Here is a 20986-nt window from a genome sequence, read left to right as displayed (position 1 = left end):
TGAAGCTATTTATAGTTTTAAATCTTTCAGAGAGAGGATATATTGTCCAATGATTATGAACTCGTCACGTAAGCGATGACATATTTCAAAGTTGGTCAATAATTGGCTTGGTGGAAATTATTACATATCTAACCTTGAGCCAGGAACCTCACAAGGCTGCTTTTGTTTGTTTATTGGAGGATAGAAATGGTAGTTAAACATATCAAAGTAAACAATCCAACCAATTGTTGCCATTGTTTACCAACAATCACTTGGGACAAAAATTGATCTATCCTAGAATTTGAAAATAGAAATTCTGCAAATAGAAATTCTGCAAGTCATCAACAAAAAATTGAAATCCTGCATATTTCTTAATGAAGGATCAAATCAAATTTTCCATTGTCTGGGTGGAAAGAGATAGAAGAAGGCAAGAAGCAATTAAACTTGTCTCGATCTACTAGTTTTCTATGATTCCACTGCAGCAGGCTACTGTGCTATCAAATCATTATTTCAATCGATCGATGTAAGTGCTGACACACTGTTTGCCCATGGTCACCTAAATGAACATTTTATTGTCACCATCTTCTTTATGCTAACCGGGTATAAAACCAAACTCGCAATGACAAGAGGGGCGATGTTGTAACAATCAAGCCTCGGATAATTCATGAACACAAAAGAACTCGGTGATGCTGGTCCATCTTTAAGAAAAAAACAAACTTAGTCGGAGTTACTAAATTAATTATAGAAAATTACATAGTAGCACATGACCAAAGATATAACACAGAAAACTCACCTTCAATTTGTTTTATACAAATAAGGACACAAGCCCAGGCCCAAAACCAAATAAAGCAGGCCTAGCTTCAAATTTGGATAGAAAATGACTAAAATGCTCAGTTTTTATTATAATTTACGCTCATGCCACTGCTATAATCCTCACCAACCAAAATCTGAAATCCCCAAATGCAAAACGCAAATCAGAAAACCTAAAAACCCCAGCGACATATCCAAAACGCTTTGCAAAATCTCTGTAGTACGTAGCAGCACTCAGCTTGAAATATCAGCCATGTCCATGACTCTCAAAGCTTCGCAGCTGTAAATATAATGATAGAGTCGTTGTGGTGAGGCCGAGGACGAGGTTGGCTGTGAAAAAGCTGAAGGAGGAGGAGGTGCTGCCGGAGCTGGAGAAGGAGAAGGAGAAGGACCGCGTGATTGTGATTTTGGAGAAGGAAGACTCCGATTCGGAGGGTGAAAGGGAGGAAGAAGAAGGAGAGAACAAAGCTGTGATGGCTGACGATAGTGGTGGCTTGAGTGCTAACAAGGTTGCTGGGCAAGAAGAAGAGAACAGTACGACGCCGTTTCCAGAAAAGGTATCCGAAAATTTGCGCCTTTATTTTAGTTGGGTCGATGCTGGTTCTGATGAATTGTGTTCCTTATTTGTTTAATTCTTATATTGATGCATGAAGCATTTATTTTGTTTAATTTATGGATTTTCTGTATTAGTTATCTATGGATATAGGTTTTGATTGCAATAGTTACTTATAGAATGCTTTGGGTTACTGAAAGTGATGTTCAATTTATCATAATAAAGCGAAAGAGATTGTCTTAACTGATACATGCACTAGGTGCTGGAAACCCGCAGATATTTGGTGATGTGATGGGAATGCTTAACCATGTTTCCATGTATATTGATTATCTGAACATCTTCTATTGTAGCTTTGGAACTTATCCCATTTAAAATTGTTGTTCTGGCTTCTGGTTTTGTTATATCAATGTTCTTATCTTGCTATGTGTGAAGTACGTACATATTATTGTTATGTGCTACTGTGTGCAGTTTATTTTTGTTATGTGCTACTGTGTGCAGTTTATTGTTGTTATGTGCTACTGTGTTCAGTTTACTTGAAGTTTCTTTCTGCATTTTATTATTGTTATGTGCTACTGTGTTCAGTTTATTTGAAGTTTCTTTCTGCAATTTATTATTGTTATGTGCTACTGTGTTCAATTGAAGTTTCTTTGTGCAGTTTATTATTGTTATGTGCTACTGTGTGCAGTTTATTGTTGTTATGTGCTACTGTGTTCAGTTTACTTGAAGTTTCTTTCTACAGTTTATTATTGTTATGTGCTATTGTGTTCAGTTTATTTGAAGTTTCTTTCTGCAGTTTATTATTGTTATGTGCTACTGTGTTCAATTGAAGTTTATACGAAGTTTATTTGTGCAGTTTATTATTGTTATGTGCTACTGTGTTCAATTGAAGTTTCTCTTTGTGCAGTTTATTATTGTTATGTGCTACTGTGTGCAGTTTATTGTTGTTATGTGCTACTGTGTGCAGTTTATTTGAAGTTTCTTTCTGCAATTTATTTGTGCAGTTTATTATTGTTATGTGCTACTGTGTTAAATTGAAGTTTATTTGTGCAGTTTATTATTGTTGTGTGCTACTGTGTGCAGTTTATTATTGTTATGTGCTACAAGTGCAGTAGTAGGATTAGACTAGTGCAGTAGCAGGATTGGACGATGACGAGTGCAGTAGCAGAACAGGAGTACAAGGACAGTAGCAAAACTAGACGGAGTATGAGTGTAGCGAGTGCAGTAGCAGGATTAGACAATCATAAGTGCAGTAGCGGAACATGAGTAGCAGAACTGGACATGAGTACAAGCGCAGTAGCAGAACTTGACGAGTATGAGTGCAGCGAGTGCAGTAGCAGGAATGGATGAGTGCAATAGTAGGATTAGGCGATGAGATGAGAGTAGTAGGAGAGTGAGGTCTTGTGGTGTAACATAAAGAAATTATTCTCAAGGAAAAAAAAAAGTAATATAAACATATTATTCTCAAGGAAAAAAAGAAGTAACATAAAGGGATTATTCTCAGAAAAAAAAAACATAAAAGAATTAGAAGTCAAAAGAAGTAATTAAGGGTAAAAAAGTAAATTAACTCATGACATTTGACAAGTGGAGAGCAGATTGTCCTTATTTGTAAGATTTAATCATTATAAAAGGATTAGAAGTTAAAACAAGTAGTTATGGGTAAAAAGTAAATTAACTCATGACATGTGGCAAGTGGATAGCACATTGTCCTTATTTGTAAGATTTAGTCCTTATATGTTTAATTTAATCTTTAAATGATGTATTTGTTAAGTCATCTTTTGTCAATAACTTATATGTAATTTGTTAAATTAATTAATCATGGATGCAAAAGTCCTTAGCGATGTTGGTAATGGACTGCCAACACATAGTATCAGAGCCATGTTAGGCTAGAACCACCTTTACCAAAGTGCATCCAAGCTTTTCATAAAAAAAAAGTGCATCCAAGCTCAACATAGCTCGCATACCTGTTTATTGTCCTCAACTTCCCCAATTTCCCAATGAGATTGAGGGTTAAATGACTCGACTCCATCCTTCCGCTTCAAGATTTCATTATTTATAAATTTCTACGAATTTCATAATTTTTTCATTTAAACACACTACAGTAAAATGTAAAATTGCAAGTTCTAATCGGAGGGGTTCAAAAAGGGAATCGGAGTGGATTATAATAACACTCAACTAAATCTCCAGGGTTTTAGCAACTCTCACCTGCCCTCCATATCCCTTCTCTCTCAACCATGGACGCCACCATCACCCCATCCCCAATCCCCGACCCGAACCCGAACGCCGCCCCAGCTGTCTCCTGTTGGAGCAACACTGTGAAGAAGCAACCGGACCCAAAGCCCCAAAACTCCTCCGACTCCTCCTCAGTCGCCGCAGGCAAAGTATTTGTTAAAAGCTGCGAATCCTCCAAGGGCATAGCCGTCGCCTTCGTCGATGCCAATGCTATCATTCAAGGCGGCGAGACCCTCACCCACTGCGCTGACAAGTTCGTCACCGTCCCAGAGGTCATGGACGAGGTCCATGACCCTGTTTCCCGCCACCGCCTCGCCGTCGTTCCCTTCCAAGTTTAGACCATGGAACCCTCCCCTGAATCCCTCAATAAAGGTCAAAAGCTTCAACCTTTACTTCACATTTTTCCTCAATTTTTTTTTTTTTAGGTTGATTCCTTGTTATGTGATTGAGAATTGGGATATATGAGTTGTTGAAGTGTTTGAATTAGGGTTGATAGAGTTTTGTGTTGTTTATGGGCAGTTGTTAAGTTTGCGAGGGCTACTAGGGATTTACAGACGCTGTCAGATGTGTATGTTAAGCTCATTGCTATGACTTATACATTGGAGGCTCAGATACATGGCACTGAGCACCTCAGGGACTGTCCTCCACTGGTGCATACTGTCAATGTGAGGAGGTTGCCAGAGAAGGACTTGCTTGGGTGGGGAAATAATATGCCTAATTTGGAAGAGTGGGAAGCGCTGGAGAACGAAGCGGAGGATAAGTTGAACCCCAGTTCGAGGATTCTTCCGCTGAAAGATATAAACTTAAATGTTATTGAGGATTCTGAGAGCCGTTCTGTTGATGGTTCTACTGTGGAAGTTAGGAGTGATGTTCGTTCTGAGAATCAGGAGGGTGGTGAAGGCATTTAGGGGAGACATAGGAGATATTTTCCAAAGAAGAAAGAGATAAAGATTGAAGGGAAGATGGTTTCTGATTGAATTGATGCATCCTAAGGACAAGCTGATGATAATGCCGGTGATTGGATGCCTGAGATGATTTCCTGGTGACCTGGTGTAAGCTTGATCAGGGTTAGCTTTAGTCTGCATGCATGGAAGAGATCCCGGTTAGTTTACCTACGTACTTTCCAAATCATATTGATGTCGAATTTGGGGTTTGGGGTTTGCTGAATATAGCGTTTTACAGGCATATATGGAGTTGCTATTAGAAGGTTTGTACCTGTAATTTGATTCTAACCATGGCCGCTGATTTATCACTAGTTCACTACCTTGGCTTGTAGTAGATGATTTCCATAAGACTATATTTTGCGGATAAATCTGGAGGTTGACTTGCATTTTTCTTTTCGTTTCTTGATAATTTACATTTACTTAAAAAGGGAAGATCTACTTTCAGAAGCCCGCTTAGGGAAAAAATTAATTGTATCCCTGAAGTTCCATTAGTGCAAGTTGTGGATGAATTGTTCCTTCTCCTATTCATTTAACAATGATATGTTCAGTCATGCAATGGATCAGACTTTCTGGCTAGAGGTTCCCTGTGCCGTTAGTGACGAAAACATTTCAAAGAGAATTTTAACTCACCAATTAATGCAAACTGGAGCTGAAGCTGACCAGGAATGATCGAGAAGCTTTCTTTGCTTGTTGATGGATGTTTGACCGTTGGCTCGAAGATGAGGGGGATACCTGCATAAAACTCTTTGATTCCTAAGTCAGGATATTTCTCTCTCGAGTGTAATCAAATAAGTCGGAATCAGATGTCTTACTTGGCCTTCGTGCCCCTATTTATAGGTGTAGGAGGACTTTGGTCATAAGTCGTGATTACTACCGTCTTTATACCTGTAATTACTATTGACCTTTATGACCGTCATCATTGCCGTGTGTTGATGTCTAAAAGTTCAGCGGTAGCTGAACCTTGGTTAACGCTGATCCGATGGGCGGACTGCTACTTTTGATATTCAGAGCTTCCGTTAACCTGTTAAGTAAAATACAGAGGGCGTCAGAGGGAGACTGCGTTGGGCGGTCTTCTCTTCTCCAATGCCTAAGTTAGTCAATGTATTTATATTGACAAAGTAACAGTAGGTAAGTAGTAAATGCGTAATTTATGAGGAGAGAGGAGAGAACCTTTTATGGGTGAAGAGGGAGTTGATCTTCTCCATGTTTTCGATGTGGAACTGATATGCTTTAGTTCCCAGCTTTTGAAGCTTCTGATGCAATCTTGGCGCGGCGCATGGCAGCGCGTTAGCTGTGATCTGGGGGTACGCTGGGGCTCAGACGGTAGCCTGCTTGGCTGTGTTCCCGTAGGTCACCCATTTGGCGGGTTTTGGTACCGCTGGCGGTGGCATGAGTATGGCTCATTATAGCTAAATATGCTTGCAAATGCCTATGTAAGTACAAGTCCCCCAAGTCCCCAGTCAAGGAGGGCAATCTTGGTTGGGGAGTTGCCTAGCGGTTCGAAGCGTTACTTCCGCTAGACTTGCAAAAGCATAATTAGCGTCAGTGCGTTGTCAACCATGGTCTTACTGAGCAAACGCTTTATACCCTTTCGGGTGGGCCCCTGCTAGGCCCCTCAGGGAGTCCCCCACTCCTCGGCTAAGATAGACCTCTGTTTGGCCTGTGTATTGTGTTGAGGGGAGCTACGCTGAGCAGAGGGTGTTGGGTAGCGATCCCAATCTTTGATACCCAAGTGGCGGGGGTTAACGTGCCTGATCAGGGCCATCGAAGACTGTTGACGTGTCCCCTTGTCCCGGAGGACCATGGCCTCTGTGATGCCGCGTGGCGGTCGTCGTAGGTTTGATTGTAATGCCGCGTGGAGGTCGTTGTCAGAATGAGGTGTTACCTCGGGAATTGCCGTTGGCGGAATTTCCTCTGTTGATATTAAGCGGCAAAAAGCATCGCGGGGACCTGGCTTGTTGCCGTTTAGCGGACTGTCTTGCTTGCAGTAGGGAGAAGTTCCGCTAGTGGAGTTGCGCTTTAACGGAGACTCTCTTGCAAGAAGAAAAGGGAGTTTCGCTAGCGGAGTTGCGCTTAGCGTAGACTCGCTTGCAAAAAGGAAAGGGAGTTTCGCTAGCGGAATTTCGCTTAGCGGAGACTCGCTTGCAAGAAGAAAAAGGGAGTTATGCTTAGCGGAGACTCGCTTGTAACAAAAAAAGGGAGTTCCGCTAGCGGAGTTGCGCTTAGCGGAGACTCGCTTGCGAGAAGGAAAGGGAGTTTTGCTTAGCGAAGACTCGCTTGCAAGAAGAAAAGGGAGTTCCGCTAGTGGAGTTGCGCTTAGCGGAGACTTGCTTGCAAGAAGAAAAGGGAGTTCCGCTAGAGGAGTTGCGTTTAGCGGAGACTCGCTTGCAAGAAGAAAAGGGAGTTCCACTAGCGGAGTTGCGCTTAGCGGAGACTCGCTTGCAAGAAGGAAAGTGAATTTCGCTAGCGGAGTTTGCGCTTAGCGGAGACCCGCTTGCAAGAACAAAAGGGAGTTCCGCTAGCAGAGTTGCGCCTAGCAGAGACTTACTTGCAAGAAGAAAAGGGAGTTCCGCTAGCGGAGACTTTGACGATTGGTAGTCTCCCTTTTTCATGGTTACTTCAGGTAGACGCTTCGTCTAACGATGCCCGACACGTGGCCGTCACAGATTGGGTTAGCGTGCGTGATAACGTCTCTTCAGCACGCTCGTCTCTTTGCCATTAATGCGAGTAATTATTGATTTTGTAACTGAGGCGTTGCCTCGGTTAATCCGCGGAGTAAGTGCGTTCTTGGGTCATGTATACGGCCGTGGTGCGATGTCGTTTTTCAGCGGACGGCCTAGATTGGTTTGATGTTGACATAAAAGAGAGGGAAACTGAGTAGTTTGACACTTCGCACTTTGAACTGATATAGTCGTTGTCAAGCTTTGCTCTGAGATCCGAGGAGGAGATTCTACGATTTCGTGAAGTTATCGATCGTTGAAGGGCGAAGGTCTCTTGAAGTAAAAACGAGCACCTTGAAGCACGCCAGAGTTTCCATCTTTAAGGTTGGTATTCTGAATCTCGTCCTTGTTTCATTGGATCTTCTTTGTTTGTCTGTTTCTGGTTTTGCTATTTCGAAGTGGTTTCTGTCGTTCCCTGGTGTATCTAAGGGTCTTGAATTGTGTTTTGGGGTGGGTTTTAGGTGTTTGACAAAGGGTTGGGGTTTCTTGCCTTGCTATATGGTCGAATCTGGGTTTGAGTGTGGATGCGTTTTGTTCTTGTTTTGGCACTTTCTGGGATTTCTGGGTATGGGTGTTCTTGGATTAAAATTGACGTAGGGATAGCCTAGATCTTGTGTGAACTGACTGGTTTGGGTTTTAGGGTTTGTGATGGCTAGCGTCATAGAGGTCTCGAGCAGTGAGGATTCTGGGTCTGACTTGTCATTCAGTGTTGTGGATAAGGTGTTTATTGACTCGTTGCGTCCGTCTGCCTATGCAGGAACCTCACTGTCCAAACCGCTAGATATCGAGCCGCTACAGACAATACCTTGGGAGGTGGAAATGGGTCGTGCCGGCCGTGTAGAGAGCTCTAGGATGGGGGAGGAAGCTGCCGCCCGCAATAGGCGTGAAGAGCGGTTAGCGAGCAATAACGCCGCTAGTGGTTCTGCTGACGGGGTAGAGTATGGCGGTGGAGAGATAGAGTCCGCTTAGGTTCTAAGTGATGGCACCGCAGTTGACAAGGCGGGAGGGCCGATGATTGTGGCCGCCTTCAACCGTCTGAAGCAGGTGTTCCGCTTGCCCAGAGTGGTGAAGTTGCGTCCGCCAACTGCTGGTGAGAAGGTATCCATTCTGCCATTGGGGTACGCTGCCGTGCATGAGGCGATCTTCCGCTAGGGGGTGACGTTTCCTCTCCTGCCAAATCTGCAAATCCTAGTTTGCGAGTTTGGTATCGCTTTTGGGCAAGTATGCCCTAATATGTGGTGGTTGCTCATGGCGCTTAACTCACTATGGCGCTTATCCGGTTGCGAGGGTCCAACCGTGGCGGAGGTGGGGGGGGGGGGGGGTTTCTCCATATGTGATGAATTCTGCCCATGCATGGGTGACGGCTTCGCCCATGACGTGGTCATATGCTGCATTTGGATGGTTATAATTGAGATGATAGAGGAATGGTCCCTTTAGGAGTTCTTGCTTGAAGGTTGCCAGCACCATTGTTTTATCAAGATCTCGGCATTGAGATGCCGCCACTCGCCACCGGGTGACGAATGTCTTCAATGTTTCCTCTTCACCCTACTTGACGTTGAACAACTGACTTGTGTTGTGATGTTCGGCGGCCAATAGGATGAACCGAGAGAGGAAAGCGTATGATAGTGCGTGGAATGAGTCAATTGATCCTGGTGGGCACTCAAAAAACCAACTCATTTCCTCATTATCCAACGTTTCACTGAATAAATGGCAGAGGGTGGCGTTATCGAACCCCTTGTTGTTGGTGACTTTTTTGAAGGTATCCATATGAACAAAGGGGTCAATCATGCCGCCATAATGTGACATCTTTGGTGTCTTTGCGTGTGCCGGGCGGATGACACGTAGGATCCTGGCGGTGAATGGTCCTGGCCTGGACGCAAAGAGGGGATTTGGCATTGGTGCTGGGGCGCCTGCCTCCGCTCGGATTAGCCTTTGCTCTAGTTGTTGCATCCTTTTCAGGATTAGGATTTTTGCGTCACCAGTGGGCCCTGCCTGGAGGTTCTGCTGGGCCAGTTCCTACCTGGGGGCATTTGGATTTCCCTAAGTTCTAGCCCTGATTGCCGAGTGGTTGGTGTGTGGCTGTGACTCCGCCTCCTGCTCCAAAATTAGTAGTGGCTGTGACCTCAATCAAAGGTTGACTCTTCAGTCATTTCGAAGTAGAGGCAAGAAATTCTAGTGTCAGCTATCAAAGCCAGCTTCACAGGACCTTCTGCACCTTCTTCAACTGTGTTAATCCCAGTATTTTGGTTGATATCTGTTTTGGTAAAGCCAGGACTAACTGCGTTTGTCGCAATTTCAGGATACTTCTTTGCCAAGACTCTTGTATAAGCATTCAGAGCTGCTTTTGATACAATGTAAGAAGATATGTTTAGAGGCCAGCCTTTGGATTCTATCAAATCCTGCTTCACATCCTCCAGAAATTCCTCAACCAGCTTGTCCACTTTTTCCTCGGTGAGGTTATTGACATCTCCTAGCTCTTTCTCGGCTCTCTCATTTGCAATAACCTAAAACAAAAAAGGCAGTTCAAACATTATTACAGTTGATTGTAACATATGTTATATTGGCAACCTAGACCATATATTGAAAACACCGATATGATCTATGGTCTTGATTTTACAGTGTGACAACATAACATGGTACACTGTGTTGTAGGAAAATATCTCATTATTTATGTTAAAAGTCGATCGAGTTTTGGTTGTGTACCCTTAGCTGTCCAAGTGCTGAAGAGACATTTACTATCCTTGCTGCTTCTGATTTTTGAAGAAGGGGAAGAAGTGCTTCTGTGAGTTGCTTGATTCCATAATAGTTTGTTTTCAAGCAATCCTCTGCCGTCTCGTATGTTTGCACTAAAACTTCTTTCAGTGATGTAGAACCTAAAACCTGCACATAGTATCATTCGTAAACATTTGACATAACAAAAAGAACATGAACATGCATGAAACAAATCAGTTTTACAGTGAAATGATGTAGTCTCCAAAATGGTAGATAAAATCCGAAGTTTCAATCCCTCCTCCCCAAAGATTAAACCTTGATTTTTATCGACTTACATTTTGACGATCCACTACGACGTTATCGGTGAGGTATGTGGATCCAAGGACTCCTGCATTGTTAACCTTTGACATTGAGAAAGTTATTGTGTTAGAACAAGTATAGTACTCCAGTAAAAAAGGAAAAGAGTGCATACAATTTTGAAAAAAAAAAAAGATTGGATAGAGGAACAAATACCAAAATGTCAAGCTTTCCAAACTGAGTTTTGAGAAAATGTGCCAGAGAAGCAATGGTAGTTGGGTTATTTATATCTAGCTGATGAAAGACCACATCAGAGAAACCAGAGGCCTTAAGCTTTTCAACAGCTTCTGTGCCTCTCTTCACATCTCTTGCTGTTAGTACCATCCCAACTCCATTAGAAGCTAATTGCCTACTAATCTCAAGTCCAATCCCTTTGTTGGCTCCAGTAACAACAGCAATCCTAATATCACCCGAAAAGAAAACCAAAAATTGATCAAAATCAAGAAAGATAAAAGTAGCAATGAAAATGAAAGATTGAAGTACCTCTTGGACCCAAAACTGATGGTTGTTTCTGCCATTTGTTATACAGATTTGGAGAAAAGGTATGTGTGTGCTTTAAGAATGTAGATGATGGTTCACAATGAATAATAGAATTGTTTGTGTTTGAGATCTTCCTTGTGTCCATGAAGCTATTTATTTCAAACTCTTTCAGAGAGGATATTGTGACTCATGAGTATGAACTTAATTGGTCACGTAGGCGATGACGTAAACAAACAATCCATGCAAGTGCTGACGCTCATGGTCACCTAAATGAGCATTGATATAGTTGAGAAAATTTAGTAATGAAGAGAGAGGCTATAGAGACAAAGGATTCATATTGAAGTGGTGAATAATTGAGTCGATACGAGACAATCGATTTGCGGGGCTAAGAACAAATGAATTAAAGAAGAGAAAATTATCGTAAGACAACTAAATTAATTTCAACTATCTTATCAGTCTCTATTGTTGGATTTAAATTCAATAACAGTTGAACACAACTGAGTAAAGAACTAATTGAGTAGATGAACATGACTCTAATCAACACTCTCTAATGATAGTAAAGTGAGATGCAAATGCTTCCACAGTTCTACCACACATAAGTGTGAAATCTCACTTTACCTTTTTAACAGTATTAGCTCGATCTGCAACAATTTCCTTTTACTTTCATCTACTTTTGATGTCCCTCGATTTTGCGAGTTTATAAACTAGGGAGGGCTAGTAGGTCATAAGGAGTAGGATTTGAACCTACAACTGGTATCAAGTCATACGTAAAATGTTTAGTAGTGCTTGTCTTGTGGAAATATCCCGTATCTTTATGGTAGAGGCGTAGAGCATAGTTTCACTGAGGTTGAACAAGAGAAATTCTTACATAATGCAAAACACCCCTTATACGTGCACGGATTGGTCAGCCCTACCAGATACGTAGTACGTCTACGTCTGTCCTACGTACGAATCTCTCTAGCAAGCAATCCCTCAAAATAGTTGTGACGGGTAATTTTTACCCCTCTCGGTCTGGGTAAAATTGCAAGTTTGGGACTTTGGGGGAATAAAATTCTAATCAAGTAAATACTAAATAGGGAGAGGGGGTTAACAAAATTAAAAACGAAATTGGGTCTAGTTGCCTCCTTCCTTTAGACGACACTAAAACTCTCAACTAAATCTCTAGGGTTTTAGCAACTCTCACCTGCCTCCATATCCCTTCTCTCTCAACCATGGACGCCACCGTCACCCCAGCCCCAATCCCCGACCCGAACCCGAACGCCGTCTCCTGTTGGAGCAACATCGTGAAGAAGCAGCCGGACCCAAAGCCCCAAAACTCCTCCGACTCCTCAATCGCCGCCGGCAAAGTATTCGTCGAAAGCTGTAAGTCCTCCAAGGGCATAGCCGTCGCCGTCGTCGACGCCAATGCTATCATTCAAGGCGGCGAGACCCTCGCCCACTGCGCCGACAAGTTCGTCTCCGTCCCAGAGGTCATGGACGAGGTCCGTGACCCTGTTTCCCGCCACCGCCTCGCCGTCGTTCCCTTCCAAGTTCAGACCATGGAACCCACCCCTGAATCCCTCAATAAAGGTCAAAAGCTTCAACCTTTACTTCACATTTTCCCTCAATTTTATCAATTAATTTTGGGCTGATTCCTTGTTATGTGATTGAGAATTGGGATATATGAGTTGTTGAAGTGTTTGAATTAGGGTTGATAGGGTTTTGTGTTGTTTATGGGCAGTTGTTAAGTTTGCGAGGGCTACTGGGGATTTACAGACACTGTCAGATGTGGATGTTAAGCTCATTGCTATGACTTATACATTGGAGGCTCAGATACATGGCACTGAGCACCTCAGGGACTGTCCTCCGCCGGTGCATACTGTCAATGTGAGGAGGTTGCCGGAGAAGGACTTGCCCGGGTGGGGAAATAATGTGCCTAATTTGGAAGAGTGGGAAGCGCTGGAGAACGAAGCGGAGGATAAGTTGAACCCCAGTTCGAGGATTCTTCCGCTGAAAGATATAAACTTGAATGTTATTGAGGATTCTGAGAGTCGTTCTGTTGATGGTTCTGCCGTGGAAGTTACGAGTGATGTTCGTTCTGAGAATCAGGAGGGTGGTGAGGGCATTCAGGGGAGACATAGGAGATATTTTCCAAAGAAGAAAGAGATAAAGATTGAAGGAAAGATGGTTTCGGATGGAATTGATGCATCCCAAGGACAAGCTGATGATAATGCGGGTGATTGGATGCCTGCCGTCAGTCGGAGTACACATAGAAGGTTTTTGAGAAGAAAAGCAAGACGTGAGTCTTATGAGGCATCGGCTGATAATGATTCTCAGCAAGATGCTGAGGAAAACACCAGTGGTGACGTACTTGTAGATGCTAGGAGCCAGGATCAAACATCGCCTTCTAAATTTGAAGAGGCATGTTGCAGACCTGTGGAGAGTGAGATGACAGAAGAGAAGAATTGTGATGAAGATCTTTCCTCAATCCTTGAGCAAACAAGGCGTGATGAAGATTCACTAAGGGCTCTTCAAAAAGGGAAGGAGCAGCATGGGGTTGAGGATAATGATTTCAAAGCAGGGGAAAGCACTTCTGATAACAGTGTGAATTTTGCTGTTGAGGGAGATGAGGTTGAAGTGATAAATGAAGGTCTGGATCACTTGGAGATCTCAAGTCATAATGATGGTAGTGTTGATACATCAAATGTTAACGATGATAGCAGTGAGCAGAGCTGGATGCTGCGATCCTTATCTGAGTCTAGTGTAGCATGTATAACAAGTGATTTTGCAATGCAAAATGTTATTCTGCAGATGGGTTTACGGTTGTTGGCACCAGGAGGAATGCAGATCCGCCAGCTGCACAGGTATTTGTTTGATACATATACATCAATTTTAATAACATTTATTCTTTTACTAACTGCATTTATTAAGGACTAGTTTCAATATGTTTTTGTTTTTCTATTTTCTGACTTTTAATTGAAAAAGGAATCATTTGTGTAATAGGTTTTATCATATAAACACATTTTAAAAAGCAGTCACTGCTGCTGCTTTGCCAAGATTCATGCTTCACGGTTGTTTAAAACACTGCACATAAGATGATGTGTTAGGAAAAATGACTTGCATATAAGTTGCTTTGGATGAATTTAAATATTCTTTCCTCCAGACTGGGGCCTCTAATATTTGCTTGATGAAACTACTGTATCATAAGCATCTGTGCTTATAGTTGATCTCTCATCTTTCCTAGGTGGATTTTGAAATGCCATGCTTGTAACACTGTGACTGCTGAAATTGGGAGAATATTTTGTCCAAAGTGTGGAAATGGTGGTACCTTGCGCAAGGTAGCAGTTACAGTGGGTGAGAATGGGATTATTCTTGCGGCACGTAAGCCTCGGATCACGTTGCGTGGCACAAGAGTGAGTATTTCGTTCAGCTATTAGAAACTGGTCACTGCCTAAGTACTTATTGTAGCTTATTCATGCATTTACTTTTTTATTTTTCATGTATAAGGTGATGATAAGAGTGGTTGTTATGCTTGTTTCTCTTCTACTTGTTCCTTCCATTTGTTTATTGCATACTGGATTCTCATTTGGTACTGGGACAATAAGCATGCAATTTATTCACATAGTTGTTACTGAATAGGATGTGAGAATAACTTATCCTAATTTATGAATTAGGAAACATAAGGTATTCCATCCATCATCCCTTAATCCATCTCTCATATGTCTCCATCGGATGACGTGTGCATGTACACTTTGATGCTTTACTTTTGTATTTCACACGAAGCTTTGCTCCTCTTGACGATGTATGCATCTTGATGCTTGGCTGTTTGCAGTTTTCACTTCCTTTACCTCAAGGTGGAAGAAATGCCATTACTAAGAACCCTGTTTTACGTGAGGATCAGCTCCCACAAAAGTACCTTCATCCAAAGACAAAAAAGAAAGCAAATAAGCCGGTAAAATTTCAATTTTTGGTGTTTATCTAGCGTGACTTGTCTCTTTTTGTACAGGTGAAATATTGCTGTTTTGTTTACTTTTTTCATTTAATAATAAGCGTCTTAATATGTTAATATTTTACCTGCAGGGAGATGACGACCTATTCACTTCCAATGACTTCATCTTCCGCCACCATTCTGATAAAAAGGCTCCTTTGCAGCCTCCTGTAAGGAAGGCATTGGCTGCTTTCAGTGGAAGGAGGAATCCCAACGACAATCATTATTCACATTCCAAGCATTAATAGTGTGTTCAACCGTCTTCTGTTTGTGTTAAAAAGACAAATATTTCGTTTTAAGAGATTGTTTTGGATCCAGTTTTGGTGTTTTGCCATCATAAAAAGTGTTGTAATTATGTGCTCTATATTATAAGAGAGCAATTTTCATGGAATTTTAGAGCAGGTATCAGCATTCTTGTGGAGTTACTTGTTACCTACATACTGTAAGATTTTTTTAATATGAATTAGACTAGCTAGCTAGCATGCATGACTAGAATACTCACAAAAGTTTTATGCATAAAAATGGAACATGCAAGGGTAGTACTCTATTTTTTTTTCTCTTTTCTTTTATTCTTGGAAATAACTCAGTGATCCAATAAAATGTGGTGACAAAAGTGAGACTAAGTCACCAACACATTCCCCCAAAAAGTTGAAGAAAGAAGTTAAGTAGCAACTATTATTGACTCTGAAAAAAAAAAAAAAAAAAAAAAAGGCAGGTTACATAACCTTGCTACATGACAATAACTGAACCCAAAACGCAGAAAATGATTGAAGCTGTAGCAGACAATAGGGTGACTGATTGTGGAATGCGACCACTATCTTTCCTTACTAGCATTCCTTCTATTATAGGGTAATTGACGACCACCGCATAAAATGGTATGAAGACTTGTATAAACAACTTCTCTAATTCCCCCAGAAATATTACTCTGGCAATGCCCACACAAAGGGAGGCCATGTTCAAGATAACCAGTGAAGCCAATGGAACAAGAAAATGTGGTGAGGTTTGGAAATCAAATACCCCCGCGTTGTAACGCTTGAGTTGCTCAACATCATCAACTTTATTTGTTAGGAAGAAACTTGCTTCCCTCAAACCAAATTTCTTCATAAAAGCATCAAGACTACCATATAAGTGAGATGTAACTGCTTTCATCATCCATATTCTTTGCTCGTTTATCCAATGTTGTAATGACGCTTCCGTTGTGAGGACCTCGTATAATTGTCTCAAAACAGACAAGAGGAATACAAAAGAAAATATCCAAAAAAAGGAATTTGAGACCTGCGAAAACATTAGGAAAATGACCAACATGTTAGAATGTCCTTTTAAGGATATTTAGCCACTCTACTCCCTCCTTGAGCAGTAGTGCTCGAACCCTCTTGAGTAATGTTCCAACTCTTAGCAGTGCTCGAACCCATTCATGTGGTAAAATTTTGATAGTTTCTTTAAGTCCTCAATATTTTAAATTTATACTGCGTCTATTTTTAAAAGGTCCTCTAAATAAAAGAACATAAATATTTACCTCAGGGTACAGGGAAATGCCGTTGACTAGGCAAAGCTGAGGTATAGTTGCAAGGCACCAGGCTGAGAAGAACCGGCAAATAGGGGAAATTGCTATCCATGCATAGCACATACTTTCAGGGAAAGACATTTTAGAAAGGCCATATATAAGAGGGCAGTATTTGGAGATGGCAACATCAACCAACCCAGAACTCCATCTTGTCCCTTGGACCAAAAAGTCATTCAAATTAGTGGTGCCACTGCCCAAGAACTGAGGCCTCGGTGGATTGCAATACACTGAATTCCAACCCTTGCAATGCAAGCTAGCGAACCCGGTGAAATAATCTTCCACTACAGACGCGTATAAGAAACCAGCCTGCCATAGATTAGAGAAACCGGTCTGTTAATTATACTTCTTTGATAAAAGGTTTTCTCAGCTTTCATCAGTTGTTGGACTTACCTCTTCACCCCATTTGGTGCCATCTTCATAGGTACAAGAGGCTAGCTGTTGGGTCTCAGCTAGCTGTGCCATTTCCATATTAGGATTGTAGTTTCCAAGCAGGGATTTTACGAACTCATTCGAAGGACCAACATATTGTCTAAGTTCCAAAAGATCCTTATGATCTACACAAAATTTTGTCAAGCAAAGCAAAGTGAGTCATACAGAACACAGAACCAATATGCACTCAAGTTAAAAAGATAATCGCTTGTACGATATCAGAAAAACTTCACATTGCAATATTGCATACGTTGGCACCCATCATATAACGGAAAGTAACAACACAGTTTGGTTATTGACCAAGAAAACAATGGTGTGATTGATGTTTATTGAGTGGCTTGCGGTTGTTGAACATGGATAATGACTGATTGACTGATTTGTACATACATACCTTCCTTTAGGGATTTTCCATACAAGGATAACCTCTTGATGTAATAGCCAGTACCGGATAAGCATGGCCCTTGAAGTCCATCAAAACCTTGATATAGCACCTAAACGTTCAACGTACACCAACTTACTAGTCAAAGATGAAAGATATTTGGAGTTTTGGACGATTTGATAAATAATACATGCATATATATGTCTGTCTGAGGAATAGTTTTGTTTTTGTATCCATACCGAAAACACCTCTCTCATCTGACTGTCGTAGATGTCATTCTTACTGATGTTGTGGAATTTATGAGGAAATTGCACAAGTGCTAGTGTAGGTGAGAGCTTGGGATCAAGGTGGAAACACATTGCTTGCCGAGCTGAACTTGGATCATTGCAATACATGTCACAATCAAGCCCTAATATGAAGGGAGAATTACTGATCACACCGGATACCCGAAGCTGCAAATTGTGTTTTGCGTTCATATCAAGCTAGGAATTTAACATGAATACATATATGCTATATATAAGAGGAAAGGGAGAGATGCGCATACAAGAACATTGAGAGCTCCAGCCTTGAAATGATGGGCATGAGAAGGTCTTTTTTCGCGAGAGACATAAACAAGGAGAGGCATGTTTTTTGCCTCATTCTCTTCAAATGCATGATTACTAGAACTTTCTTGTATCACCTGCATGCAATACCTCCAAACTATATCATATCTGGATTTCTGTTTGGAATGGGTCTTTTATTTCTTTATTTCTTTTGACATCTGTGGACGGTTTAATTTTACTTTTCAATTAGCACTATTCAATATGAGTAGATAATCGACAGGCTAGTTATGAAAGTCTCTGGTCGAATAGTGAAGGAAATTTAAACTATTGGAATCGTAGGTAGGTACTTAAGTATGTGTAAGTATCAAATTTAACATTTCAAAAAAAAGTATCAAATTTAATTAAGTACAATATGGCAAAAATATTGGAATAATAATTAATGATAAAATGACATTAATGATAATGATAATTAATGTTTTTTTTTTTTTTTGAGAGAAATAGATCAGTCTTTTCATCAGTACAAGAACGAAACACCCCTATGGAGTCGTCAGAAAGAATCGCCCCTTCGAATCTCATGAAAACCTATTCTAAAAGAATAAAAATCCCACAAAATCCCGAGTATACCCACCTTTTAGTAAATTCACGCACTTTTATTCTAACAAAAACCAAAAAACCTTGAAACAGGACTTAAAAGTAACTAAGGCACTAGTTTTTGCGACCCAAAACAGAAATTAAGCAATACTGTGGGCCATAGAGACCCAATTCATCCAAACCCATAGGAACAGGGTAATCCGGCCCATAAGGGCCCCTAGACTAGTGAACCAAAAACTGAGGCCCACAGCCCAAATTAATGCCCAAGAGGCCCAGCCACTACCAACGCAGGCCCAAGCAAGAGGGTGAGCCAAAACCCTAGCCCAATGAACCCACCGGTACCTTTCCAGCCCAAAGCCGCCAGACACGTCCGCCGATACCCGCCATCAGTGCCACCGATCCAACTCCATCGACCTCCCACCCACGGCGTCGAGTGAACACTGCCGTGTCCGCAAACGCTCCCTGACGAGATCCAGATACCGAGTCTGATCCCATATCGCCGACGACCCGCAAACCGCCGCAGTCACAACCATCTACTCCATCTCGAAGAGCTCGACCGGTAAGGACGTCTCCATCGTCCTCACCCTCAGCATCTGCCCTAAACCCATTGGAAGACAACGAGGACTTTGAGAGGAAGACAAAGCCGTCAGCCCACCAAATCGGACGCACAAAGCCCCGCCACCAAGCACCACCATCTCCAATCTGGCCGCCTCGCTACCATCACCATCGATCGACGGATCAAAAGCAGATCCTTCCTCACTATCAAGAGATCCACCAAACCAGATCTGAAGCATCAGAGATCTAATCCCAATCCCAATCCCACCAACATCAGCACCATCGCCTCCTCTAACCAAAGATAGAGGTGGACGAAGAGATTTGTCGCCGCCGCCATAAGAATAGAGAAGTTTTGTCGCCGCCGCTCACCGAGGAGACCAAAACAACGATATTGAATAGTGCCATTTTTTTTTATTGTGTGATTAGAATCAAAGCACCAATGATAATTAATGTTAAATATATATGATTGGCTGAATGTTTATATATTATTGCTTCTCTATTATAATACCTCAATCACTGCAGAATGATCTCGACGCTTACTGCTCCCAGTGTCACCATGCCTTGCGTATTCTCTCACTCTTTCCTTAAACACCTCATATTTTTCCTGTAACCGAATTAAGCAACCCTATTAGCTCTAATTAATATTCACTAAATTGCATGTCTGTCACAAAATTAATTCGGGTCATATTTAATTATAACCTGAATAATTTGCCTCTCTTGTATGAAATCAGTAACCCCCAAAGCACCATCTTCATTCTCATCCTCTGCTGCTGAGAAATAGGCTTTTGGAGATCTGCACTTGATGTTATACCTCTTACAAAATGGAATCCACCGCTTTGCAAACGTCCAAGCCTCTCTCATACCATTTAGAGTCACATCAGCACCGCCATCATCTGACAAATACACGTGAAGCTTCTCGGGTGGATAGTCGAGTGTCATGGCTGATATTACAGTGTTCATCACCGCCACGGTTGGCTCCAGATCAGGATCAGCGGTGCAAATGAACACGTCGACTGCAGGAAGTTTGTCATCTTCCGGCAATCTCTCCGGGAACACAGTTCGAGAGACTGGCCTCCACCGATATGCCTGGATTAGAAGCCACTCGAAAGAAGAGACGAGCTCGGCCGCAAAGACAATAAGAGATGGTAAGATGGGTGTTTTGGTGTCATGGAAGAAGAAAGAGGCTCTATAGTAAAGCAAGAATGATAAAGCGACGGAATATATAACTGTATACGTTCGATTAATTAAGATTGTGAGCTTGTTGACATGGCAGAGATGCATAGGGGCATTAGAACTCTGATCCATAGCTTCTCTAACTATTTTTTGTGATTTGAGCTTGGTGGCTACCTCTCTCTCCACTCCTTATAAAGGAGCTTCATGCTTGACTCCAAAGAGCTAGAAAGTCAAGGAAATCTGGAGTAAATATCTGAAAACAGTGTATATCACTGTCAATTCGGAGGCCATATGACAAGTACTACAAGTAATCAGTTTCTAATTATATAGTTGATATGTTATGTTAATAAGGATAGCAGCCTTTGTCTTTATGTTAATATTCAATGCCCTTGGTTTCAAAATTGGTCACAGGCAGTTCTCGACAAAACTTGGGATGGTCGAGTACATCTCATATGATTTCTGACATTTCTAGTAAAAAAGCGGAGAGTCTGCTATCCACCTAGGTGGTGCTCACCTTTTTGACAGTTTACGTTTAGATCAGTGAAAAAAACACGTCTTCCTCAAGAAGAAGCAGAGCTTCTCTTGTCCTTCGCCAAGTAACTACTCCCTCCACCTCCAAACCCTTCCACACATTTGCCCTTGATTATAGTAAGTTACATACGATCGAGATGAACTACGATAACGTTAAACAAGCTCCTCGCCTCTGCGAATTGAAACTCTTATCCAAGGCGCTGGAGATCTGAAAAATTGCCATGGAGATCCAAGAAATCCCAAGACCCAACAATCCCAAATGTCTCCAAGGAGTCCAAGAAATCCGAATCGACGGCGTAAGGAGCACCAACAACCCCCTCGACCCGAAGCACCCTGACCCGGTAGTGGAACCAAAAGTCATCTTCGAGTGTACCATCATGTAGACCTTGTACAGAACATGAATTTTCATACCTCAATTGCAGCTACCAGCGATCGAACCTACCGGAAAACAGGTGGAAACAGCCGGTAAAC

At 41.8% G+C, this 20986-nt stretch overlaps 3 protein-coding genes across 4 annotated transcripts; 1 reads left to right on the top strand and 2 right to left on the bottom strand.

Moving 5' to 3' along the window:
- Window positions 1-9358: 9358 nt before the first annotated feature.
- On the bottom strand, window positions 9359-10357 carry LOC112175914 ((+)-neomenthol dehydrogenase). Its single transcript, XM_024313654.2, has 3 exons — window positions 10283-10357; window positions 9939-10115; window positions 9359-9739 (listed from the first exon to the last, which is right to left on the bottom strand). The coding sequence occupies exons 1-3, from the start codon at window positions 10355-10357 to the stop codon at window positions 9359-9361; spliced, it is 633 nt and encodes a 210-aa protein (XP_024169422.2).
- A 1537-nt stretch (window positions 10358-11894) lies between these two features.
- LOC112175913 (RNA-binding NOB1-like protein) lies at window positions 11895-15461 on the top strand. Its single transcript, XM_024313653.2, has 5 exons — window positions 11895-12353; window positions 12505-13627; window positions 14008-14176; window positions 14596-14715; window positions 14844-15461. The coding sequence occupies exons 1-5, from the start codon at window positions 11996-11998 to the stop codon at window positions 14994-14996; spliced, it is 1923 nt and encodes a 640-aa protein (XP_024169421.1). The 5' UTR covers window positions 11895-11995; the 3' UTR covers window positions 14997-15461.
- On the bottom strand, window positions 14354-20229 carry LOC112175912 (cellulose synthase-like protein G2). 2 transcript variants are annotated; one of them, XR_005802753.1, is made up of 10 exons: window positions 19511-20229; window positions 19320-19415; window positions 17668-17802; window positions 17363-17575; window positions 17136-17235; window positions 16706-16869; window positions 16268-16621; window positions 15477-16026; window positions 14838-14919; window positions 14354-14679 (listed from the first exon to the last, which is right to left on the bottom strand). XR_005802753.1 is itself a non-coding variant. In XM_024313651.2 (8 exons), exons 1-8 carry the CDS (start codon window positions 20114-20116, stop codon window positions 15481-15483), a joined length of 2214 nt encoding a protein of 737 aa, XP_024169419.1. In that variant the 5' UTR covers window positions 20117-20229; the 3' UTR covers window positions 15339-15480. The 2 variants fall into 2 exon arrangements, 1 of the variants encoding a protein (XP_024169419.1); XM_024313651.2 differs by lacking the exons at window positions 14354-14679; window positions 14838-14919 and having other exon boundaries at window positions 15339-16026.
- Window positions 20230-20986: the final 757 nt, after the last annotated feature.

The sequence above is a fragment of the Rosa chinensis genome, chromosome 7 (assembly GCF_002994745.2).
Source record: "Rosa chinensis cultivar Old Blush chromosome 7, RchiOBHm-V2, whole genome shotgun sequence".
Classification (NCBI taxonomy): Eukaryota; Viridiplantae; Streptophyta; class Magnoliopsida; order Rosales; family Rosaceae; genus Rosa; species Rosa chinensis.
The sequence above is the reverse complement of the archived record's forward strand: the minus strand, read 5'-3'. Positions and strand labels throughout refer to the sequence as shown.